At 32.9% G+C, this 27,283-nt stretch overlaps 2 protein-coding genes across 2 annotated transcripts; one reads left to right on the forward strand and one right to left on the reverse strand.

Moving 5' to 3' along the window:
• The first annotated feature begins 381 nt into the window (after positions 1-381).
• Positions 382-5,829, forward strand: LOC146930400 (CASP-like protein 5A2). The gene is made up of 4 exons (XM_085701950.1): positions 382-515; positions 746-1,049; positions 5,052-5,184; positions 5,356-5,829. The coding sequence occupies exons 2-4, from the start codon at positions 817-819 to the stop codon at positions 5,545-5,547; spliced, it is 558 nt and encodes a 185-aa protein (XP_085558076.1). The 5' UTR covers positions 382-515; positions 746-816; the 3' UTR covers positions 5,548-5,829.
• Positions 5,830-8,139: 2,310 nt separating this feature from the next.
• Positions 8,140-14,119, reverse strand: LOC146930401 (homeobox-leucine zipper protein REVOLUTA-like). Its single transcript, XM_085701949.1, has 18 exons — positions 13,232-14,119; positions 12,973-13,132; positions 12,496-12,581; positions 12,312-12,402; positions 11,818-11,913; positions 11,584-11,697; positions 11,425-11,508; positions 11,182-11,337; positions 11,027-11,101; positions 10,836-10,942; positions 10,521-10,704; positions 10,250-10,438; positions 10,003-10,083; positions 9,650-9,784; positions 9,157-9,491; positions 8,956-9,061; positions 8,673-8,822; positions 8,140-8,576 (listed from the first exon to the last, which is right to left on the reverse strand). Exons 1-18 carry the CDS (start codon positions 13,471-13,473, stop codon positions 8,427-8,429), a joined length of 2,541 nt encoding a protein of 846 aa, XP_085558075.1. The 5' UTR covers positions 13,474-14,119; the 3' UTR covers positions 8,140-8,426.
• Between the last annotated feature and the right edge of the window lie 13,164 nt (positions 14,120-27,283).

Raw genomic sequence — 27,283 nt, forward strand, 5'->3', positions numbered from 1 at the left:
TGTAAAAATATTAGTATTGGTCCCTCTGTTAACTTTCTGTTAAAAAAAAAAAACACAAAACTATTGGTATTGTTCCCTGCACTTTGTAAAAATATTGGTATTGGTCCCTGCACTTTGTAAAAATATTGGTATTGGTGCCACGTGGCATGAAATGATTGGGCCACGTGGCACTCCGTTAGTTTTGTGTTTTTTTTTTTAACAGAAAGTTAACAGAGGGACCAATACCAATATTTTTACAAAGTGCAGGGACCAATGCCAAACAAAAAAAAGTGCAGGGACCAATGCCAAAATCTGATGAAAGTGCAGGGATCAATGACACATTTAAACCAAAAAAGAAAGAAAAAAAAAAGTAACAAAAAGAAAAAGAAGAAAAATCAAAACAAAGAAAAGTTCTCACAACTGACGCGTGCACCAACATTCAACAACACCAACAACTGCACTCTGCAGGCACTCTTCTCTTCTCTCTTCCATTTTGCTTCTAATACAGATCTCTCTCTCTCCAATTCTTCATCTTGGTATGTTTCTTTTTCTGCTTTTTGGGTATTTTTTTGTTTTTTTAATTCATGTACTATAAGCTAGGAATTGATTCTGTTTTGTTTTGTTAGTTTTGATTATATCTTTTATGTATATAAATAAAAGGGTCGTCACTAGTTTATAATAATCCAATAAAAAATACAATAAAGTTATAATTTTTATTACTTTTTAGATCATGGGTTATTGAAATTATTTGATGGGTTTTGATTAGATTTGGTGAAGAAGAAGAAGAAGAAAGTTGGGTGTGTGTGATTATGAATTGAAGTGTAATTGGGTGAAGAAATGAACGTTAGCCATGCTTCAATTCACCCAGTTGAAGAAGTTCCAACTACTGATGGTGGTGTTGCTGTTGCTGAACAAAATGTAAATGTTCCTATGGTGAGGATGAAGGATATTCAAGGCATGCCTGGTACTATTGGTGGCCTTTCCTTGCGTGTTTCGCAGTTTGTTTTCGCGGCTGCTGCGCTATCTGTTATGGCTTCCACTAGCGATTTTCCTTCTGTCACTGCCTTCTGGTAATTCGTTTTGTTTATCGTATAAGTTTTCGGTTTTTTGTTGTTGTAGTTGTTGCGTTTAAATGCTTTTTTATTTGTAATTGTCATTGTAAGAATCTTGTGCCATTGGATTTGGCAAAGTTGTCACTTTTTAGATTTAGGAGATTCCAAGTTAGAGATTTTTGTCTAAGGTTAGAGATTTGTCTCACACTAAATGGTGAGAGCAATGTTGTCAATTGCAGATCGTGGAAAATAGCGATTTGTTTAAATTACACTATGTATGGCCAATCTTTGACAACACTGGCCTGTTTGGATTGGCTTATTTGAGCATATCTATTCGATAAGTTTTGTGAGACTGTTTGGGAAAACTTATGAAAACAGCTTATGACAATTTTCATAAACTTTTTTCAACTTATTTTCATAAATTCTCCAATATAGCTTATAAAAACAACTTATAGCACATACAAAAACAAAATGTTACTTTATCTTTTGCTATAAAAATAGCTTATGCAAGCTTATACGTAAGCACTAAGCACTTACCATGACAAGCGCTTGTGCTATAAGCTGTAAATAAGCTGTTTAATCCAAACAGGCCCTTTGTACTAAATAGTGTATACTATCGCAGAACAATAACAATTTGTTCAAATTCCGCTACGCTGCAACGCTGCCATAGCCGCTATTTGGCAACACTCGGCTAGAGAATTAGGTAAGGGTGAATAGAAAGGGAAGAGTGATAAAATAGGAAATGTGACGGAGAATGAAAGAGAGAAATACAAAGGGAGAAGAGGTGTAAATTGATATAGATAAGAGAAACTTGTGTGAAAAGATCAGATTGTTTGTCAATTAGGAGCTTGATTCTGATAAATTTTCATCGAAGTATCTGTCACATGGTTATGGTATAGATATCAGTGTCATGTATTTGGACTAGTAATTGTTGTGATTGTGTCTATCCAGATTAACGATGAAACCTGAAAACACACAATTAGAAATGCTAGCAGATCCTTTAGAACAATTATTCTTACTGATCTAAAGATTCAATATAGTAAGAAAAGACTAAAAAAGATGGAAGAGAAGAGAGAACAACAAAAATTGTTAAGGAAGTTCAGAGTGATTTGCTCCTACACTCCGTAGCACCGACACGACACGTGATTACCATCAATTATGTCATTTTTTTCAAATTCCTACCGGTGTCGACGCATCAGTGTCATGTCCGGTCCATGTCTCTTGGATAGAATCTTATATGATTCGAGTTTACACCTTTAGAACATCACTATTGATTCAGCTATGAATTACTACGAATCCCTCTAAGATATTCTCACTGTTTCTTTTTCTTCTCCTCTCTAATTCTTAGCACTCAGTATGAAAGGTTCAGAATAATTGTTTTCCCTCCTAAGAGCTAGTTAGTTACAATCAAATGACAGAAAATAACAAATGGCTGAGTACACGCCAGACGCAAGTTTGTTGAGGGTTTAATATTTATATTCATTTTGTTTATCTTTTTTTTTTTCCTTTGTTTCTACATTTAAATGCTGTTTTATTTGTAATTGTAAGAAGCCTGTGCCGTTGGATTTGGTGAAATTATCATTTACAAAATCCACACACAATAATTTGTAGATAATATATGAGTGACACGAGGGTTCAAGGTTTAAAGCATGTGGAAAAACATTGGGATTTTAAGGCAATAGAAATATAAATGCATTTCTTAGTTGAAGAACAGCGAAGGATGTAAGGAAGGATTTGTTTTTATGTTAAAGATGAAATACATTTTTTAGTTTTCTAGATTTATGTTTTTTTGAGTTGTGGTTGGTGATATAAATGAGTTTTTGAGTTATTTGTTTCGATGATGATGGTTGGCTTAGATTTAATTTTGCAAGCGTTTGATTTTAAACCAAGACAAGATTTGATTAATGATAATGAGAGAAATAATGGTTTAATTGGAAGTTGGAAGAAGACCAGGGAGAGAGGACTCCAATAGTCCAATGAGAGAAATAAAGTTTATGGATCAGATTTGGTATGGATAGTGCATAGCAAGATTTAGTGATTGATCTAATCTAAAGGTAAAAATAAATGGTCTAAGTTAGACCAATCTAATTGGTGGTGCAAACTAAATGCACCCATGGTTAAAATGTTTCTGCCACATGGGTAAATGGTTAAATGTTTATCTACTGGGAGATTGATTCTGATCAATTTTCATCAAAATTTCTGCCACATGGGTATGGTATAAATATCAGTGGCATGTGGATTTGGACTGGTAATAATACACTGCATCACTGCATTTTACATATGTTTCTGATACATGGTTATGAATTTGAAATTGTTGTAGAGGAGTATGATTGTGTTGCTGTATGAAAACTTAATAATGGGTTGGTTATTTGTCATATCTTTTTACTTTTATGGTCAGTGAATTCAATGGGTCTGAGTGTGATAGAGCTGCATGTTTATGCATGCTAATGGTATCAAATTTACTGTACTAATAAAGATGATTTCGAGGATTATTTCCCAACAAAATGTAGCCATCCATGTCACTATTTGGTGCCAAAATGGAGCTGTTGTAATGTACAATACAACGACTTTAAGACATGTTTAGTTTATCTAATACTTTGTTCTCCATACCTTAGGGAGTCTTACATTTTATTTACATCTACCTGAGCTGCTGAAAGGACACACAATATATCATAGTTGATTGCTATGTGTATATAGCAATGGGGTGTGAAGGAAAGTGTGTGGAATGTTGGAAAGGAAGTAGGAGAGTCCAGAGTCTTTCAAATATCTCTGGGATTTCCATTTGTAATTTCTGGTCCATACTCCATACAAACTTTTGGTCTAGCCTAGATTTCTATTCTGGAAATAAAGTAGTCGGTTGAGAGTCCGCATTAGGTGATTGATACATGACCTACAAAAATGTCCGTAAGTGGAAGACATCCCTCACCTTACACTACAAGCCAATTTTCTGGGGTTGAGTTAAACCCAACTCAAATTCTAAGATGGTTTCGTAGCCTATCCAAGACTTGTTAGGCTACCCCTTATCGGCCAATCCAGTCACGTTCCAGATGTCCAATCATGTCTTGGGTGCAAGGGGTGTATGTTGATTGTCCCATATTGGATGAGATATGACATGAAAAAGTGTTTATTAGTGAGCGACATTTCTCACCTTTTGAACTGGTGTTATGGGGTTCAGTTAGGCCTAACTAAAATTCTGGCCATATTTTTTGCTATTTTTTTAGTAGCAGTTCTATTTGGTACGAAGGGGAACCCACGAGAAACACGTGAATGTGTAAAATCGTTCTCTCTCACATACATGTTCTGTTTTTAAGAAACCAAAAAAAGTCTTACTTCCGTCTTTGACGTATATCATGGTCAGGTAAGTGTTGTGAGAATATAGTTGTGCGTTTCGTGTTTTGACTCTGTCTTAACATTAAGCATAATTCTTTTTTGAGATGCCAGTTTCTATCAAAGTTTCATATTAACTATTGGAACAGCAATTGTTGTAGAGAGTCTTAAAATGGGATAAAAAGATTATGATAATGACTTAGTGCCATGCCTAAAAGCATTTGGTATTGTTGTATGGAGGGGATTCTTTAAATCTAATTCGATTTATTTGTAGACAATACCAGGTTTTGATGGTTCTGATATTTGCCAATACATACTAGCCTACACTGTTTAGGGTAATTTGTAAGAGCTTATTTGTTTATTTGGAATTATCTGACATAAATACCTGTAAGTGTTTTATTGACTTTTTGAAATTAACTTATGACATGTCTATTAGATGTTTTCAGCATATTTCATGAAGTTTCTCATGATAGCTTATGAATCGTACAACCTATACAAAAAACAATTTAACTACGTTCCATTGATTATAGAAATAATGCATACATAAGCGTTTATAGAATAAATTCTTATTCAATAAGCTGTTTACCTAATTGAACAGATCGTTATATATTTTGGCTTTATCTTTGTTGGAATTCCTCTTATATTTACGAAAGGCTACTACATTACATAAAATTTGTCTCATCTTTTTATCAGTTTCCTTGTTGCGGCTGCTGGCTTGCAGACTTTGTGGAGCATTGCATTAGCTATTACTGATGTTTATGCCATTTTGGTAAGACGATCTTTGCAGAACTACCGACTTGTCAGTTCATTTACAATTGGCGATGGGGTAAGATCTCCAACAAGACTCATTAATATTGTTACAATAATTGTCGCTATTTCATTCACTCTTAAGCTTCATAACGTGGACATTGGATTTTTAACTTCTGTTATCATTATTTTCCCATTTGAAAATGCTATATAGAGTTAATTAAGAAGACATGTATCTTATTACATGCAGGTGACTTCGACGCTTATATTTGCAGCAGCTTGTGCATCAGCGGGCATAACAGTGCTCATTGATAATGATCTTGGTAATTGCTATGAGAACCACTGTGTTCAGTTTGAAACGGCTACAGGCATGGCATTCATATGCTGGTTCACGACAGTGCCGTCATTTCTTCTTAACTTCTGGTCTTTGGCATCGAGATAATTAAAAACAGTGTCACACACATGGCTGTCACACACATGGCAACAGAAACAAGGGCAAGTTGTTTATAAAGTTTGTTTTGGTATCAGGTTTGTGACTGTGTTTGAAGTTTGTTAAGCTTGGTATCATATGTTAGTAGTAGAACCAAATGATGTGATTCATGTACTCTTTCCTTGATCAAACAAGATATCTGAATTGGGATTTTGGAATGTGTTATGGTTTAATTCACATTTGATGGTGGAATGATTAAACAGGACTTACAATATAGTTACGTGCATTATTCTATTCTATTGGCCCGTTCACTTCAATATATATTGATCCTAAACTGCTCGTAATTCGATTTCCCTCTCCCCCGGCAAAAATAAATCTTTTAAGAGTGTGTTTGCATTGGTAATATTGTTGTGAACGTCATGGTGGTCTAACTCCACACTGAGTAGCTTTGCACTAAACTTACGGTGTATTATATTTGCTACAATGCAATGTAATGCAATATAGATGCCTAAAGAGATAGAGAAAGACACAAGGATTTATACATATTCATTTTCTAACTGAAAACAACTTATGCCCCTTCAATTGAAAGAATTAACAAGTCTAATTGACTGTTCTCTAGTATCTTGTTGCAAAGTTTTTATGGTTTAACCAACTGATTAGCAACAATCCTTTCAGTCCATTCCCAAAAATAATTCAATCGAATTCGGATCCTATGTCGCCAAAGCAAAAAACAAACTAGCCCTCAAATTATGACCTAACTTTGGTTAGGGCTCACACTTTTTTGGTTTGGCCACATAGAATCAAGATTCTCATCTATGATCATATAATCACAAAGTAACATTTTAGTTCATGTTTATCTATAAATTTAGAAAAATTCTATTTCACAAATTATACTATTATATTTGCCTAATAAATTAACAAGACATAAGATGCGGACAAGCGATATATCAAAGATGTAAAGGACAAATAAATTGAGCAATTATTTTAAAAAATAACAATATCCTTTGTTTTACATAATTGAAATGATTTAAAGATGTGACTCAATTGGTTAAACAACACGGGTTTGTGGGAGAGGATTGTAGTTCAATATTTGTAGAACACATTTTTAAGGGGAGAAAACCTTTAAGTTGCGACCTGAACACATGAACATAGATTAGTCTTATAGTAGCTCAGAAGATCGGATCTTCTGAAAATGCTCTGTGGAGCCACTTGAATGTCAAGTGTCCTATTTAAATCAGCTTTTTACCAAAAGAAAGTCTTCATAATGATTAAAAATATGAAATTGGGGGAGTAATATGAGAGTTTTTTTGTCTGGCATGGATCATTCTCCCAGATAGATTCATTTTAGATGATATTTGTGCATCTTTTTTTTCTTGTCTCCACTAAACTTCGATATCTTGAGGTTAAAGAGGGAAAAGGTAATCTCCTTAAACACTTTGGAAATCAATATATTTTTCAATACAAACTCTTTTTCTTCTATGATGAAGGTATAAAGGGTCACTAAATTCTAAAAAATAATAAATAGGAGCACTTTTTTTCTTTGGGTTGTACTTGACATTGACATATGGAATTAACTAAGACGAGCTTAGCTGGACTGGAACAAAAAGGAAAGGAGATATGCTCACTTTTTCCTTAATGTACATTTTGACTTATCTCCCCATTTGCAATTGCAACCAACGATGATAAAAGAGGATAAACTTGCTAAACTATAATCTCTCAGGATGATTTGGTCAAGAATTGACACATATATCAGCTTTTACTTGCTGATGCTATTTATTTTTTTTTTGCTTCTTCTTGATAAAAGAATGCTCAAACTAGAGAATTAAAAATGAGTCATGATCATGATTATCTCTTAGACACATTCCAATGCCTATCTTATTATTTGAGAAAGTTGCGTCAATGTTGCACTCGTACATATCGATAAGAGGCCTATTCCATCTGTTGTAACTCGGTGGAGTTTGTCTCGGCTGCACTACCATGAGCTTGGCAAGTTGGCACTGCTGTAAAAACGTTACGGCTCACATGCACGCTTTGATCCGCGTCTCCTCCACATTCTCCAATTCCTTGGATTGCGACTCCTCCAAATACTCCAAAGCGTTTACACCCCACATTGATGATAAGTTGTACCATCAGCATGCTTAATATAAGGCTCAATCAAATTCCAAAAACCAGCTTTCTGTATCCAAATCCAAATCTAAAACATATAAAAGGAAAAGACATACTCCTCGTGACCTTTTCCTCAATGCTTATTTTGACTTTTTCTCTAATTGCAGTGATGATGAGCTTTTCCTCAAATAACTTTTGTTAAAACTCTAACTCTACCATATCACATTCTTAAGGAAAAGATGATGAGATTTAATTTATTTTTGTATTTCCCATTCATTGCATGCATCCATTACTTATAAGTAGTTAATCTAATTAGACTACAACTCTTTTTGGCTTATAAATTCTTAAGATAAGATGTACTTTTAGGCTGTACACGTTAGGCATGGCTGGTACAGCAGTCAATATAGTTTTAGATTTAAATTGCCTAGAAATCTGATTTATCTAAAATTTCAATTTACTTATGTTTCCATCATCTTTCAGACAAAAAGAGGACAATAATTGTTCAAATAAACTTGTAAGCTATGAGCCTTTCAAGATGATTTGCTTTAGAGTTGCTACATGTCCTTTCAAACTAGACAGATACTAATGCTAAATACAAAAACAAGTACTCCATACAAGTCTCAACTTCACTCTAGCACTACCAATAATTTACAAGATTAATTCAACTTGGTCAATGCAAATAAATAAATTAAATCTAATTAAATGCAAACTTGGTACATGAACAAAATTTCCTGATTTTTCCCCTTCAAATTTATCATTGATTACTAGCATTCACATTGGATTTTTCATACAAATGACCAATTTATGAAAGAGAAAGCTAAGCAATGAACAGTGTTATCTTCTGGTGTTAGCACTTTCCATGCAATGGCTTGCTCGTACGAAACATGCCGCCCCATTGTCGACATGCAGATCCCAGCTGGCAGATAAGCAAACCCCTAATCAAAGTATACACAACTTATAATTAGTACAAGCTCTTGAAAAAAGATTTAAAAACATCTATTGCATTATTCATGTTAAGTTGAGGAAACCACCTGTTGCATTAACTTGGCAAAATCAGCACACAACGCCTTGCGACCAGACTCGTCAAATATTTTATCCAATGTAATGTCTTGTAAAGCTACTAGAGTTGTTTCCAACATGTCAAGGCCAGCTTGATTTGCAAATACAAACACCGGCTGCGACTGCAATACCAAACAGAAAATCACATTAATCTCGCGTTATAAAGGACTACCAAAATTACAAACCTTCCAACTTCCTTTCTAAACATAAGAACCACCTCCGCCACCGTACAATGAAATAGAATTACAGCCATACCTTCAATGAACAGCATAAAATCGCGTCCTGGTGATGCCACAGTTGCTTCAGCATCAAGTCACCAACAAGAGAATCTGATCTCAGTAAGTCCGTCCCCAAATAGTAACTGATTAAAGGGAAAGATAAATCCATTAGACTTTTTTCAGAAAAGAAATATCAACTAGAATGCTCAAGATATTCGAGATAAATATGTAGACTTGCCTATAACTCTGGCAGATCCATTGAGCTAGTGTAACTGCTTCTGGAGAACCAGGAGAAAGTTTGGCACCAACAGCTGGGTTTATACCGGACGGAGAAATGGCCATGGCAACCCTCTGCACAGAGGAAATCACACTACGAACATATTGACGTGCCATGATTACAACATTATCTTGCATAGTGCTGTCAAAAGGGAACTGAAAGGCAATAGTCAACACTGATCGGGTGTTTTGGCTTGATGATGAATCTGCACTGCCGTGAGTTGTCGTTGGGTTCACTTCAAGACCTGACGTCAAATCCAGTGTCCGGTTTGTATTCACGGCATCCTTCTTATCCCCCTAAAACAGAAAATAGTAACATCGTGTGAAATTAAATTATTTGAACTCCAAAATCATCACATTCATCCGCCATAGGAAGACACTTAATTTGAGTAAATCAGGAAAAAGATGAAAAATTAGCTCAATAGAGAGGAAAAAAGAAGGGAACAAAACTTAACTGGTTTTGAATCTAATGGGATGATGCGGAAACCAGAAGGCACCAATGGAGCATCATCTGGGAACATTTCATCAATTGGAGCAAATATGAGCTCAGAACAAGTCCCAACAGCGTTCTCATCAGTCCCACTACATATCTGCAAGAAGAATACACATAAAACACCTCAGTACATACCTATATTGATCATATTTGTTTATGTTTAGACCACAACTACATACAAGAAATCATTTCATCGGTTGTAAAATTCAACCATTTTTACCGAAGATAATATATTACCGATAAATCTGGCTCAGCTTATGTAAGAAGAGGTTGATAGGGAAAATGCTCAATAATTTATCAATAGTAAGGCATTACCTGTAACAGGTGAATATCCCTAGAAACAAAAGCATCTTCTTGAGCAAGAGAGTGGCCTTCAAGCCTAATAACTTCAAGCATCTGCAGTGAAGATTTAACTTCATCAGGAACATAATTTGAATGAACAAATGTTTCTAGTGATAAGATCAAAAATTGTTGACATCACTATACATAGCATGCTAATGGATTCCACAACACTGAAGACATTTTGATCAAGCATGTGAAGTGAATGTAAACATTACAATACCTCTTCATGTTCAATTGTGTTCCCAAGAGGCATGATTATTTGATTGCCAGTGAATCTTGTAGGCCTCATCCCTGGATAGGCATAGGTTCCTGCTTTCAGTGATGCAGCGGAGTATGCATCAACATTGAAATCAGCCCATTCTGAGCGGTGTTCCCTTAGAAAGCGAACCAAAACCGCTGGAGGAACGTTCTGCAAGCAAAGCAGTATAAAAACTAACATCCCAAAACGGACACTGTTGAAAATATTGTGACATCGAGTTCACAAGACTCACTTGTAGCAACATAGAAGCTTTTGCACAGAGAATTCCTCCAAGCAATGTGAGGGAACTTGCTGGATTAGAAGAGCTACTTAGATTCTTGGTTGAATTAACAGCAATAATTACATCCTCAGCGCCGTCACAGTTCAGTATAGACCAACCATCATCACTGAATCCATTTACAGCGTCATTGAAGCCTCTGCAGATGTAATACATCAGTTTTCAGCCAAAAAACTGATATACAAATCAAGAATGATACTGTAAAAATCGATAGACCAGAACTGTGGGCACGTATGACCTTCAAGGAAACAAATCATTTCATGTGGCTACCTGCTCAATCTTTGGCTGAATGTTCGCAAAACAGCAGGCTGTCTACCTAATCCGTATACCACTTCACCACTCGATTCCTGAGCTATTTGCCTAATATATCGAAGTGCCTATCACAAAAGGCACCAATAACATTAGTCAACAAACTTTTGCAACGAATCTTACACTTTACAGATTAATAATAGTGAACTTACTGCAATGGTCATTTTTTGAGCCACCACCTTTGGTGATTCATAAAGTGGTCGTAGTACTTCTGGCACACTCCACGGCTAAAAGACAAGAATAAACAAATTAATGTGTGTAATGAATGAAAAGATATACATGATCTCATATGGTTAAGATGTATTACTTCAAGATTTAAGTGGTCTACAATGTGGATGATTGAACCGCCACCATCACATGGTCGAATCAAGTAGCCACTCGGGAGCATTTCAGCTCTTACAAACTGAGCAGCAGCAGTTGAATTAGGGCCAGTGCCAGAACCAGACAGGGACCTTTCACAAACCTTCAAAAGTGGAATCAAAATATATGCGTCAAGTAAGATTAGTCAACTCCTTTTATTACTATGCACCAGATGACAAAACATACTCACCACAAGACTGCCATTGTCCAAAGTTGTAGTGTATCTAAGAGTCCAGAAATCCCGGGCCGGAGCCAGCGTTGTTGGAGCATATGTCTGTAGCAAATCTGAAGGTTACACAAAGGTATGAATAAATCAACACAAGTCTCTAAATTTATATTTGAAGCTCACCTGTGTGTAAATAAGCTCAATGGTTCCTCCATTTCCGGCAGGAAACATTGTGAAAACTTCTAGGTTCCGACACTCGCGAAACCAAGATAAACGATCTTTAAGGATCTCTGCAATCTGTTAAAAAATCGGGATTTAGAAATTCATACAGTTTGATGAACTCAACTTGCATGGCAACAAATGACATAAAAATTGCAAACCACACTTTTACATCTTATTCGGAAGTATGGAATTTACCTTTGTAGGTTCTAAACTAACAAGACCGCAAGCTCGAGCTGCCACTCCACTACAACTTTGTGAAATCGCAAAGATCCCAACCGAATCCGGACCAGGCTGGCCAAGAGAATAACAAATGTATACAAAGATAATTTAGTAGAAAAAACTTGGCCTTCATTTTCAAATCGGCATAGTATCATAATGAAAATCAAAATTATTATCTCCTAAAAGCCATGACCACTAATTTCAATTGTCTTTAAAGTATTACTCTTTCTCGAGTTTAGTCTTGAAAGTATATAAAATTAATAAGTAGTCCTTAAAGAATATCAAATCCTTCATTTTAGTTCTTTAAGTATATGCAAATCCGCTATGTTAGTCCCTAACCTTTTAATGGCAAAGACTAAAATGACAGATATCATATACTTTAGAGACTTTATTGGAGAGAGTCATATTTTAGGGACTAAATCGATGTTTTGTTCGTACTAAATTTACAGCAAGGAATACAAATAAGAGACCTTCATCCCAGGCATCTGGACCCAATCAACAGCAGTTCCTGTAGCCTTTGAAAGGAACTCTGTCAAAGTCTCCTCCGCAATTGATAGGAGTCTGCAAATGATTACACAATAGAAAAAGAATTAGGAAACCTTCAAGACAGAAAAAAAAATCACAAAAAGTTCATTTCATAAGCCTAAAAATTACCCAGCAGGGTTAGTAGCATCTCTCTTAGAATTCTGAGGAGTAGTAACTACCGAATCACAACTTGCATCAGTATTTGCTGCTGATGGCTGCATAAGATCAAAGCAACCAAATACAATATCCATTAATATCAACTCCAAGGCCTTAACTTACTGCATGTTTTGGTTTTTTGGGGACGAAAAATTGATTTTAAATGAATTGTTTTGTAATATTGATTCGGGCTAAAAGTGAGTTAACGTAAAGTGATTTATATTTGAATATGTTCATGTCTGTTCATGTCAAAGTGAATTGAACAACAAATTTGAAGTTAATATAGTAATCAATTGTAGAGGAAAAAGGCATTGAATTCTAGCATTAAATTGGAATCACTCCTAATCGAAAAAATCCAAACATGTCAAAATCAATTCTACTCGTATAGAATCAATTTTGCCTCCACGAAAAGTAGAATTATGACATGAAACATGTTCCTCACACACTTACAGTATGCAATTGTTGCCTCATAAATCCATTCTCACACACAAGCTGTGACACTTGTTTCTGCAACCTATCATTTTCCTCCATCAACAACTTGTTCATTGCAGACAATTTCCTATTCACAGTTTGAAGCCTTGAAGCCTCTTTTCTTTGCTTCTCTCTACACCTGCAAAACATTAAACACCAAAAAAACAAAACAAAACTAAGTGCTGATTTCACACATACCAATGAAGCTCAAACTTATAAAAACCAAAGTTTTCAATACCTTCGATTTTGGAACCAAACCTTGATCTGTTTAGGTTCAATGTTGGAAAGAATAGGACACTCACGAATCAATTGTTGTCTTCTCATGGAACTAGGCTTAGGACACTCAGCATAAACCCTTTCCAATGCTTCAACTTGTTCAGTAGTATACCTAACATATTTCCCTGAATCTAGATGCTTATCAATGCTTCCACCACTGCTACTAGTTTCTCTATGATGAGCCACAGCCATAGCCATAGCCATGTTTCTTCCCACACAACACACAAACCTCAAGACAAATGAAAGTTCTTGGTTCTAATAAAGCATGTAACTTTGCATGAGAAATTGAAGAGATTTGATAGAATATGACAAGTTTAAGGGAAAATGAAAATGGGTTTGTGAGAATTCAAGAAAATGAACAAGAAAGTTTGGTTTTTTTTCTACTGTTCCTTCTTTTTTCACTTCAACTTTGACTACAAATAACACCATTACCTTGTGAACCAAGATGGTTTTTTTTCTTCTTCTTATATTGTTATATGTTTTAAAGGTTAATGGAATCAATAAAAGAGAAGGGTGATTTGAAAAATGAAGATTTAAGAGCTTTTTTCTTTTGAACAAGATAAGTTTGAATGAAATGGAGCTTGAGTTAGAAGGAAGGAATAAGAAGAGTTAAGAAGAAGATAGATAATAGAAAGTGAAGTTGTCTTTGTCCTAGGAAGGAATATAGTCTTGTCTTTGTTGCTGTTTTTTTGGAAGTATTAGAATCAGTGTATCAGTATCAATCAAGAGAAAAAGGAAAAACCTTAATAAGCATGTTGGTGATGGAGGAAAAGAAGGGAATGAAGAAGAAGGAATCAGAATAGAATAGAAGAGAATAGAGTGAGTAGTAAGCTCAGATATCAAGAAACATGGCATGAGATTGATGTTTTCTTTGTTTATAAAATGTACAAAAACATTTTCGGTGCACTTACGTCTCTGTCCTTCTTCTTGTCTTGTTCCTTCTTAATTACATCATCCACCCCACATTTCACCAACTATTGTCAACCCCACTCTTCCAATGTTCAATTTGTCTTGTCAACAGGGTTAATCGGTTTGGTTTGGTCGGTTTTCAGTAAAAAATGATAGGGTTAATATATGTTTATCCTTGTAATATTAGTGATTTCTGGTTTATCTCTTGTAACAAAAAATTTCTAGATTCCAACCATGTAATTTGAAGATTATTTGGTTTTGGACCTTCGTGAATTTTGACCGTACAAAATCGATGATATGGTAGAAGGTAAACCGAAATTCTCTCAAATTACAAGGGGCGAAAGTACCTTAAATTTTGTAATTTCACGTCATGAAAATCCAAAATCAAAGAATCTTCAAATTACAGGAGTAGAATCTAAACACATTTTTTTACAAGGAGGTAAAACGGAAATCGCTAACATTACATGGGATAAACATATATTAACCCAAAATGATAATATTAGAATCGATCAAATTTACATCGATTCGATTTATTCGGATTTTAATAATTTTTAGAGGTGAAATGGAACCAAAAAATAATATCAAGTTTGTAATATTTAAATTTCAGTTAGAAAGAATAAATTTGTCATTTGTTATTTTTAGTTAATTCTTTATACTCATTCAAGTAAGTGGAGAGGAATTTATTTTTTTTCCTTTTATTTTCATATATTTATTTCTTTTGGGTGATGATGTTAGTAAAATGTTGCGTGTAAACTAAGTCAATGCGAGTTTAGTAATTAGCTTCGTAATAAAAAAATTTGGTTTTCGAAATTGAAACACGAGAATCGAACCAATCCAATTTGGTTTTCTTTGGTTCAGATAAATTTTGTATCCTAACAAAAAAAGAACATGTAATTCTTGGTTTGCTTTGTTTTTCCGAGTTCATAGGTTTTGTCCAAACCATTTCCACCTACTTATGAGATAAGGGTAGAATAAGCTTTATTTAGTGTATGCTTGGATTCACATTGAGTTATTTTTTATAGCTTCAACAAAATCGCAGTGTACATGTCAAAATTTGATATAGTAAAAAGATTTAAGGTTTAAATCCGACATGTAGTTTATCTTAGCTTATTTTTATATATGAGTGTAACTCTTGCGAAAGATTGGTGTTCTGAAGTGAGTCAAGTCCAATCCAACAACAAGAACAAGTCTCTACCAAGGTAGCAACCCACTACATAATGCATTATGAACATGGCACAAAGGCGCAACCAATCAAGTCCAAAGGTATATGACCAAGGTCGTGCGATTTTCATCACACCATGACTTGTCCATGGTTGTCTCCGAGGATAGTTGTTCTATAAGAGTTATGTCTTGAAAAAACCTAATTTATCCCCTATTAAAGTTAACTTATGACTCGGGTTAGAGTACATGTTCTCTAAACCCTAAAATCTCATATGATTCATCTCTAATTTGATCACCAAAGTGTTTACTGGTATACCACCTTTTTGTGGAGAAACTATCATTATCAACGCTCAACAACCATCTCGCAAATTGTAGATCAAGGTCCACTTTAGATCAATTGACATGCACACCGCTTTCCAGGTTATTGTTTGTTTTGGGTGTTAACCCTTCATAATTTTGTCCTTTATAAAAGACATCTCGTTGGTGGACGAGCATGAGTGTTGTATATAAACTACCATTGTCCTCAACTTCTAAGCGATATGATACTTTTAAAGTGTACATCGTAATACTATTTATTTCTTTTCTTCTATTTTGTAAGAAAATATCTTTCTTGCTCTTAATTGTTTGTCTTCAACAATTTACATTAAAGAAAAGGAAAAAAAAAAATAAAAGAAAATTGTATTAGACTTTAAAATTTATTATAAAAAATATTTCTAGAGGCTCTCAAAAGAAAAAATAAAAGTTGAATATCAACCCATATATAATATTGAAAGGAATTATAAAATTAAATTATGAGGTCATTCCCATGTTTTGGTTGCTTTTGGCATGCGCGAAAAGCAGTGTCACGTGCTTCCCATAAATAAAAATTCTTACACAGCACATAGGTATATTAATTTATTTATGGATTTATTGACAAAAGGTATATTAATTTATCCTTACATATTATTTGTTGTTTCTCATTATACTCAATAATTAATCCAACTTTTCTATTATTGTATCACAAGCAAGGAATATATATTATAAAATTTTCTTTTTAACGCTGGAAGTCAAAATTGATCTTTTTGATGCATCATTTGTATTTTGTGTACCTCATTCATGGTTGTGTGAATATATGATCTCGTTCTCGTTAATACATCTACGTGAAAGAGCTCTTGCAGCTGCAAATACATTTAAAACACACAATTACTTTTATATTACTTGATATTAGGGTGGATTAGAAAAGCCACGATGATATTGTGATTTTGTTGAAGCTTAAAAATGTAATTTTTTATATGATCATAATGGTAGTTCAATGTGATTTTGGCGAACTTAGCACACTATCAAAATAACACGATAAAGATTAATTAATAAAATCAGATAGACCTATTCAAAATCATTGTGATTTATGGGATGTACGTCGTTAACTATCTTTGGTGGAAAACAATCCTTTGCACGTCTCTACAACAGTGTCATTCGTTAAAAAGCCGCACATCGGATAAAAATGACTTTAACATGTGTTTATGAATGAGACAATGTCCATATTATTAGCCATTTTCTAAGATGCTATTAGATTCTTCTCTATGATCAATTAGGCCATCGACTATTATATTTCTGTTTTCGAACCATCCACTTCAATGGTGGTGAATGAATTCGCATGAAATACAAAAATATTATTAAAACAACACTAAGCAACAAATATGAATGTCAAAAGCCATTTGAAAATCTAGAAAATGATGACATAAACAGAGAAATCTTGACATCTAAAAATAGATTAAAATACACGTAAAAAAAAAGTCAAGATCTTTGTTTGGATTTGATAAGGGATGATGAGATTCAAAAAAGAAAGATTTTCCACTATATATACGACTTTGCGTTAATTACATTCCAAGCAAGCCAATAGCAAATAACCACGTGGACAATGGGAAGCACAAGTTATATGAAATTGACTTCCAACATTGAAAAAAGTCCTTTTTGCTTCCATAGTGTTGTCGGCATTATTTGGGTGCAATCAGCTCACACCGGACAACAATCCTCTCTCCCAATCTCTCTTTCTTTCCTTGTGAGAAAGTGAAAAAATGCATTACACTATATGGACAACAAAACAACAATTGATTTTATTCACGTTTAGTAATTTTTTAGAATCAAGGTATAGTTCCATGGTTATACTACATCATAGTTTTAGAATATATGTAGATATGAAACAAAGTGCCAATTGAGAGCAATGGTGGTTAGTCTAGGGTATGAGGTTAGTTTTATAATATCATGGCTAACTTTGAATTTCGATATGAAAAGACACCCATACTTACAATCCCAGTTTCAAATGTTAGTCATTCATTTAATAATTTTAAAAATTATTACTCTGGCTATTCTTTTAAAATTATTTTGCACGCAATAAATTGTTGGGTTCAAGTGTGAGTGATTACATCAACTATGAATGAATTCAATGTTGAATATATAAAAGAGGTGACATATATACTTAATGTCTTAAGATTTTGGATGAAAATGTGACGTCTCCGTCTTTTGCAGTCATAGAGCATTAATCAATTGTTTATCCCCGCACTCCCTCCCACTCTCTAACAAGTGGTATCAAAGTCTTGTTTCGGCTTGGTGGAGGAGCAGAATTGGAATCCTAGTGTTGGATTCTGGTATAGGATGTAGAAGAGTCACACTTGAGGTGAAGATTGCCCGATTTACGTGTGAGTAGTTAGTTAGTTTCGCATCGACTATGAATAATTTTAATGTTAAATATATAAGTGATATGATTCATATACCTAATGACTTAAAGTTTTGGTTGGAGATTTCACATCTCCCTCTCCAATGATCATTGACCCGATGTTGCTTAGGACGCTCCACGAACTCACCAACACAAATTCATATCATAAGAGTTGTGTACATTTTGTGTTCGACAAACCTTAAGATTTTAAGTGGAGATGAGACATATATTCTCTTGTGATTATGAAGCATTGATCAATTTTTGTTACTAATGCTCCCTGGATTCACGGGCACAAATTCATGTCGGAAGAGGTGTGTAGATTTTGTGTTCGATATCTTAAATATGATTATCTTTGGTAGATGGAATCTATGAAAAATTCCAAAAAAAAAAATCAATTTCTCTTTATTTTTTTTAGAGTGAAGAGTCAATGCAGTCCTTCACAATTTTCTCGTGATCCAATCTAGTCTCTAACAGCAATAAAGCCCTAAGTGATTCATCATATTTTCATACTGAGAACAAATTAGTCCCTTTGTTATAACGAGTCATGGTCTAATTTGTCATTCGTATAATACTATCAAGGATTACTCTGTGTTTTATTTTTGTCTAAAACTGAATTGGGTCGCGAGAAAATTACCGTGCCAGATGAACTCGTATGGCACAAGCATGTTCCTTTGAAGATATCCATTCTTGCCTGGAGACTGCTTCGAGATAGGCTGCCCACGAAAACCAATCTTTTACGGCGCGGCATTATTCATTCCGAGGCTATCAGGTGCCCAGCAGGGTGTGGCCTCGACGAAACGGCACATCATTTGTTTCTCCATTGTGAATTTTTTGGCGGCCTTTGGCAGCACATAAGGAATTGGGTTGGCATTTCAGGAGTCGATCCGTTTTCCATCCATGATCATTTTTATCAGTTTACTAACTCTATAGGAGGGTCGACAAAGCGACGGTCATTCATGCAGATGCTTTGGCTATTGTGTGTGTGGATAGTTTGGAACGGAAGAAATGATAGAATATTCAAGAATACCCAAGTTAATATGATAGATCTTATAGAAAAGGTTAAGTATAATTCATTATGGTAGCTGAAAGCTAACAATGCCAAGTTTGTTTATGGCACGAGTAGATGGTGGTCGGACCCGTTACTTTGTTTGGGTATCGACTGACTTGTTTTTTGTAATTATACAGTGACTGCTTGTTCTTTGGGGTGGCTTCTTTAGTACACCTTGTGCTAAAGAGGATTCATCGTCGTTGTTAATATATTCCATTTTTTATTCTTCAAAAAAAATATTCACTCTTTTTTAATATATATTTTTTTTGACAGAACTTTTTTTTAATAGATAACTAGGGAGCAGATCTAAAATACAACTTAAATATATATTTCTTTAGAAAAAAAGTGATTTATTCACTAAATCGCTGGACTTGAAAATTGAAAGACAAAGCATGGTTGAAAACAAGTTTGATTTCATTCTTTTGTCAACAAAGGTAACAACATGAGGCACAGTAGTGGTTACATAAAGAATGAATGTGAAATTTTTTTTGCCCCTAAATATATAGTACAATCAATGGTGTATGATGAGATATAACAAAGTCAAATTGAGAATAATTTTCTTTTATAAACTTTACAGTGATGGAATTAACATTCTTCCACTTTGTCCCCCTCTTATTCTCTGATTGTTCCATCTTTTATTTGTTTTCTTTATATGATTTAATTCATGTTCTTTTTCTTCTTCCTAATGGGTGGAGGGTTCCCATCTCCTTTTTCATTCTTTCATTGCTTTTTTTCATAGGAAAGGAATATAATACCAGTGTGCACCCTTTGGGCCCCAATTTGTGGTCCAATCAAAGTGGGCCCTTCCTGTCTGGGCCAGCTCCATACACTTACACACCCCCTCATTGAATTAAATTTTCCCTTTTCTTAAAATAAAATATAGTTTGTTGCGTAAATGAATAGAATAATGAGGTGGCCTTTGCTTTGAGGGGTTGGTGTCTTTGAAGTGGAGACTAGGTCCCACATAAGTCAGCCCACTTTGACACACAGTGGATCTTCACACTTTTATTTTTTCTTTTCAACTCTCACTTACTATTGCTTGTTTGGCACACTTATTATTTATTGTCATTATCTTACCCTATTTTTTTTCTTCAAAATTTGTTTCCTCACATCATTTCACCCCCCATGCCTTGTTCTTTTCACCATAAAGCTTTCACCCACAAATGGATAAAAGATGACACTGCAATGTCTTGGTGGTTAAGGGTGTTGCCTATGCAAAACTATGTACTTGGTTTGAATTGAGCACACATACAATACATACACACTCTACCCTACCATAAGAAAAAAAAAATCATTGATTGATGTGGTATCTTCTTACTATCCGTATAATTTGAGTCGGATCTAATCAAACGTTACAAAATTAGTTTGGTAAGAAGATGATCACTCACTGAAACATAACTCGAGTGATCTAATATGTAACTTAATAGCAAATGATTCAACGAATTTTAAATAAGTTCTAATATCATTTTAAAATTTAGATTTAGTCTAACTTAACTATTACAAAACAAACTTGTAAGGTGATAATTATATCCGACTTATAATCGCATTTTCAAACTTTATCAAATATCATTCAAGACTTTTAACAATTAGTACTACAAGCAAATTAATTGCTATTGTTTAACTACCCGATTCCAAGCACCTGGCTTGTCATAAAGAGGACTATAATTAGGCCAAAGGGAAAGAACAATGGACCCATTAGTCACTTCAAATAAATGTGATCACTGATCACAAATGTTTGGCATGGTCACTCATTGTATGGGTTGTCTTATCCTTCTACACCTCTTTGCACTACTGATTAATATTTGAGACCTTGTTGATAATTGACCTACAATCCAATGCTGCATACCCTATTGAATTTTTTTTTTTTTTGAGCAAACCCTATTGAATTCTTTGTTCTTAGGAACTGGGAAGTATGTCATATTAAACCAATCAATGTCCAAATAAACTATGTACAATAAGGTAGTTTGGTTGATTGTGAGTTTGAATTTTATGACCAACATTTCTAAAAATTGATTATTGACCTTTATCATTAAAAAAGTTCAAACAAATTGGAATCAAGGAATCAAGGAAATCTAAAGAATCATTTGTGAGATTTTAATATGCTAATCTTTCTTAAAACTCTATCTTTCTTGGTTCAATGAGTAGTATTTTTTTCTTAATAACGTAGACATTAATGTTGGCACCTTATACAACAAGTAACATAATCTCTTCCTAAGTAGTGCCTTCCAATCATTTTATTGAACTTGTTAAATATGCAAAGTGGGATAACGTCGTATCACTTTAAGTAACAACCTTAACTTCTTTGTCTTCATTGAAACCAATCAAGTTTGAGAAAGAAAATTTCTCTAATACATCCAAATTCTAAAGTCAGCCATTAGTTGGGCATTATTGCGTGTCAATTTTAAGCATGCTTTTTCTTTTTAGGGGAAATTTTTAAGAATGAAACTATATAAAAAAAAAACATGTAGAAATAATTAGTAATGAGTTTGAAGTACATTTTAATTAATAATTTTTTAATGAAATATAAGTAAATTATAATTACTTTTCTTCTGTATAATAACAATGATCCGAGGTTGATCTCGAGAGCTGATCAAAATATCTAGATAAAGGTGGAGAACAATGGTATGAGGCCTCTTATGGGATAGTAGTATATGTTAACTTTGAACTTAAGTGAGTAAAGATAGTTTTACGACGCGTTATGTTAACCTGTGTTTCCGAGACATTAATTAAACAATTAAAAATAGAAAGAAAAGACAAAGTAAGTTTTTAAAAAAAAAAAACACCTTTTCAAGTTTTAAAAAGTAAAATACACAATTTTCAAGAAAAATATTTTCTTTTATAATACCTTAGCTAGTGTCCGGAGGCACTAGTAAACATTTTCTTTTACAATTATGAATATTATTCCATCATGATGTACAGATGAAAAACTATCCACGACTTTTTTGACATCAAACTCAAATTAACACTGAATTCCTTATAGAAAACTAGTTTTGATGTGTCTGCACACGGACTTGGATTCCCTTGTTGTAAAGATACCATGCAGTTACACCTTGTAGTGGATCTCAACCATAGCGATCCAGATTTCAAACACAGTTTTACATTGTAAAGTGATCTCAGCCACCTATTTAAAATCAGACGGCTCAGATCAGTTACAGGTGTAACTGTGGGACATCCAATTCCATCCGCACACCCTGCATCAAGTATTGATTTCTATAGTAGCCTTAGGATTCTTCTCATGTGTCCCGATTTGAGAGATGGAAATTAGTTCTAATATTGGTAATATGCCTCATGCATTTGAATATCAAGCACAAAGACAAGTTAGGTAATAATATAACACAGTACACAGTAGTAAAAGAAGTTTTCCAGAGCAATAAATGAATAAGAACAAGCAGTTATACGGTTTTGGGTATTTGTGGACTCAATTATGACATATAGTTGCAGTTTCTGATTGTTATTTTTCTAGAAAAGAGGACCTGCCTCTTAAAATCATTAACTTGGACCAGCTTAATTATGTCCAAATTTAAACTAGCATTAATCAAACACCAACTACCACCCCCATCACTCACTCTGTACTTCAATTTAAGACTGTGTTACAGATGATTAGTCTCAGTTGGTTTACATAAGAAATTGCAATAAAAAAATCTAAAAAAATTATCCACTTTACAGAGGTTTATATAAAAAATTCAGAGAGATTTACATAAAAAATTGTAAAAATTTTTGGTCAAAGCCTGGGGAATTATCCAGGCTAACCGTGCCTTGAAACCGCCCCTGATTATAAGTGGAGGTTAAGTTACTTCAACTCTTTGAAAAAACTTAAGTGTCGTTTACTATTTCTAAAACACCCATATTAATTAAGTAGTTAAATGGAAGAAAATTTAATAAATAAAATTATATTAATGAAAAAATTAATAAATATTACATTAATATTGTAAACCGACGATTATTTTAAGGCAGACAAATAATGCTAAAGTGATAATAAAATGAGACGGAAGGATTGTACAATTGCTCACTACCATATATACACCCTCCGGTCACTATTATAAGCAAAAATCAACATTTTGGATTCATTCATTTAATGATGTATGTGGTCTATAATAAAGACCAAATACATCATTAAATGAATGAACCTACAATATTGTTTTTTGCTTATAATAGTGACCGGAGTGTGTATACTCAATATATATGATCAAACAATTATTCAAAATTACAACCTTCATGTTATTGTGCATTTGATTCCAATGCACGCCCAAAATTTAAAACATCAAAGACACCGAGACCGTAAATGCCAAATCACAAGGTTTCTTTTAATTTGGACCAATACACGTTGGGGTTCAACTTGGACCAGTTGAAGGTTGGTCATTGATATATTAATATTTAATACATACGGTTGAGATTAATTATTCACTACCTGTTGTACAAGTTGAAAGATGGACAAGACTTATGTAAGATTGGCTGCATTGTAACATTTTTGTCATTTTGTGAAAATGGATTTATGGGTTGGGTCTAAACATGGACCTTTGTCATTTTGTGAAAAAACTATATACGAAAAATAAAATAAGATTTGTGAAAAAGATTAATGTGAAAAAAATATGCTACAATAAAATACGAACAAATAATTTATATAACATAAGATGAGAGTAACGTAAAGTAATATACTAATATAATATCAGCCAATTTATTCTTTTTAGAAAGAATTATTTACGGAAAATAAAATTAGATTTGTGAAAAAAAAAACTATATGAGTGAAAAGAGTTTGAAAGGAAAAAAAACTTTTATTAATTTTTATTCCTCAAACAAAACTTATATTAATTTTTATCAAGTTTGGATGCCAATCTCTTATTAATAGTTACGTTTTTATTTTTATTGCGAATTTCATTCTTACAAATTTTTATAGTGGTTTGTATTTATTTTTAATAAGATACATAAATTGACTGTATTCTGGAATTTGTAACACTCATACCCATGTGCATCTAGACTCTAGGGAAAAGGGGAAAAGAAATTGCTAGCATGTTTTCTATAAGGGGGTGTATGGTATGGGACAATTGAAACACTACCTGTGATACCAGGTGATTTCACTAATCCAAGTTGGACCAAAACATACACTAGTCCAAGCTAAAGGGACCCTCACAACAATACAATATAAGACAAAAATAAGAATGAAGGGAGAAACTTAGATTATTGTCTCATCGCTCAGTTTTAGTAAAGGAGAGCAGATTTACACACTAATGAAGCTTTTCATGATGTGACTAGATGAAAGAAGATTCATTTGGGGGAATGAATATTTTCATACTGTGCTATCCTTCGAAATGAAATATAAGCAAAACTGATAGTTGAAAGATCAATATACGTGGTTAAAAATTTAATCCACACTAGCGAGATACTCGTGTGTATGCACGGGTGAGTGTGTTGCGCTCTTTTTCTTTTGTGTTTATAATAGGGTTAAATATATTTTTGGTCCCTATGAATATAACAACTTTTCGTTTTAGTTACTCTAAAATTCTTCTTCAACTTTTAGTCCTTACAAAATTTTCAATCACTACATTTGGTCCCTATTTTTAAGTTAATTTTTGTATTTTTTAATAAAATTGTGCAAAAATGTGTAGAATATTGTAAAAAAATCCAAAAAAATGGGTTAAATGTTTTTGTTCCCCGTAAAATTGGGACCTTTTAAGTTTAGTCCTTATTTAATTTTAATAGTTTTTTTAATCCCTATATAAAATTTCTGCATTCAATTTTAGTCCCTAATAAATCCAAATTTGTTGAATTATGCATAAACTCTTAAGTTTTTGAACAATTTTTTGTAGACATGTTAAGAACATCAGTAAAAGTTTCTCCGCAAAAAATTAGTTCAAAATTTGATTTCTACGTATAGATTTTTTGTGACTTTTATATTGAACTTTTGTGGTTTAAAAAATTCATATTTAATTCATCTCATGTTAAAAAATTCTAAATTTTAGTAAATGAACCTTTTATAATATTCTCAACATGCCTCCAAAAATTTGTTCAAAAAGTTAAGAGTTTAAAGATAATTAAACAAATTTAGTTTTAGCAGGGACTAAAATTACATGTAAATTTTTTTTGTAAGGACTAAAAAGACTATTAAAATTAAGTAAGGACTAAACTTAGAAGTTCCCAATTTTATAGGGACCAAAAACATATTTAATCCAAAAAAAATTAGTGTTTTTTTAACAAAACATAAATTAAATATGAATTTTTAACCGTCAAAAATATGAAAATTCATATTAAATTCATGTTTTGTTAAAAAATTCTTTTTTTTTTTTTTGAGAGATTCTTATAATATTATGAATTTTTCTGCAAAATTCTATTCAAAAATATGAATTCTACATATAAGTTTACTTGAGGGACCAAAAGTGAAGATGAAAATTTTTTTGGGGACTAAAAGTTGAAGAAATTTTTTAGAGGGACTAAAACGAAAATTTGACATATTTATAGAGACCAAAAACATATTTAACCCTTTATAATATGCATTAGTTATATTGTCAATTAAAATTGATTTAGAATATCATATATTATTATATTGTAATAAAAAATAGACACATGTATAAATAAAAAAAAAAATAGGTATCAATATCCATATATAAGTAAAAATATAGACACGTCTACAAATTAAAAAAAAATTAGGTATCCATTGATATATGAGTACAAATATAGACACGTGTATAAATTAAAAAAAAATTAGATATCCGCATTGATATATGAGTAAAAATATAGAACGTGTATAAATAAATACAAAATAAGTATTAGTATTGATATATTAGTAAACATATAGACACATAGACACATGTATAAATTAAAAAAAATATAGGTACTTGTATTGATATATGTGTAAAATGATGTACGCATGTATAATTTAAAAAAAGGCCAAATACCATTTTTGGTCCTTTTAGTTTGACAAAATTCTCAAGTTAGTCCTTTAAGTTTCGAAAGTTTCAATTAGGTCATTTTAGTTTGACAGAATTCCCAAGTTAGTCCTTTAAGTTTCAAAAGTTTCAAATATGTCATTTTAGTTTGACAGAATTTCCAAGTTAGTCCTTTAAGTTAATCCTTTAAGTTTCAAAAGTTTTCAACTAAAAGGACCTAGTTGAAACTTTTGAAACGGTGACGGTGAAATAATTTATCAACTAAAATGATTTATTTGAAACTTTTGAAATTTAAAGGACTAACTTGAGAAAAGGACCTAATTGAAACTTTCGAAACTTAAAGGACTAACTTGAGAATTTTGTCAAACAAAAAGGATCAAAAGTGGTATTTGGCCTTTAAAAAACTAGATACTCATTGATATATTAGTAAAAAAAAATAGACACGTGTGTAAATTTTAAAAAAAAATTAGGTACTCGTACTGATATATTGGTAATAATATCGACCCATGAATAATTTAACAAAATTAGGTATCTGTATTGATATATGAGTAAAATTATAGACATGTGTATAAACATATAAAAATAAATAAATTAGATGCCTCTATTGATATATGAGTAAAAATATACTCCTTGTTAAACCTTTTGAAGTTTGCTAAAAATAAAAAACCTTTTGAAGTAATAAAATTTCCTAAAAACAAAACAATAATAAAATGGAAAATGCTAATATATTTAAGAGCCTTGTTCTAATATATTATGTTATTGAGAGCCTTGTTCTAATATATTTAACTTCAATGCATTCAGTCCTTGTGAACTTAGCTCAGTTGGTATGGACAACGCATAATATATACAAGGTTCAGGTTCAAACCCCGACCACCACAGAAAAAAATGCTAATGAGTGACCTTAAACATTGGTTAAGGATATAAATATAGAAAATTTGTGTTGGAAAATGATGCATTAAACTTTTTAGAAGTTCAAATATTATTGTTTCCAATTAAAAATGCATACTTTTGAATTCCTTAACAAAAACTATAAAGTCAATGAAATATTGAAATCTCATTTCATGCGTAAAGATGCGTAACTCTATTCAGAAAGAGCAGACTTGCCTAGGCATATGCTTATGTCATAAAAGCTCATTATTGTCGATATCATCCATCATTGATTTACCACTAGAGACTACGGGTCTGTTTGGATAATCAAAGAAAGTGAAAGGAAAGAAAGAGTGAGGAAAGATTATATGAGGAAAGAAAAAGAATAGAAAGTGAGAGGATTGTTTTGGTTGTTTGGTATAAAAGAAAGTGGAATAGAAAGTGAAAGGAAAGAAT

The sequence above is a fragment of the Medicago sativa genome, chromosome 4 (assembly GCF_051527215.1).
Source record: "Medicago sativa cultivar Bolivia chromosome 4, Bolivia_mono, whole genome shotgun sequence".
In the NCBI taxonomy this organism is placed as follows: Eukaryota; Viridiplantae; Streptophyta; class Magnoliopsida; order Fabales; family Fabaceae; genus Medicago; species Medicago sativa.

Excerpts from the sequence above, each read along its gene's own strand:
- LOC146930401 (XM_085701949.1), bottom strand. The coding sequence starts at position 13,473 with ATGGCTATGGCTATGGCTGTGGCTCATCATAGAGAAACTAGTAGCAGT. Across the intron at positions 11,509-11,583 it reads TTGAGCTTATTTACACACAG|ACATATGCTCCAACAACGCT; the intron begins GTGAGCTTCAAA and ends GATTTGCTACAG. Across the intron at positions 8,577-8,672 it reads TTGCCAAGTTAATGCAACAG|GGGTTTGCTTATCTGCCAGC; the intron begins GTGGTTTCCTCA and ends TACTTTGATTAG.
- LOC146930400 (XM_085701950.1), top strand. The coding sequence starts at position 817 with ATGAACGTTAGCCATGCTTCAATTCACCCAGTTGAAGAAGTTCCAACT. Across the intron at positions 1,050-5,051 it reads CCTTCTGTCACTGCCTTCTG|TTTCCTTGTTGCGGCTGCTG; the intron begins GTAATTCGTTTT and ends TCTTTTTATCAG. Across the intron at positions 5,185-5,355 it reads CATTTACAATTGGCGATGGG|GTGACTTCGACGCTTATATT; the intron begins GTAAGATCTCCA and ends TATTACATGCAG.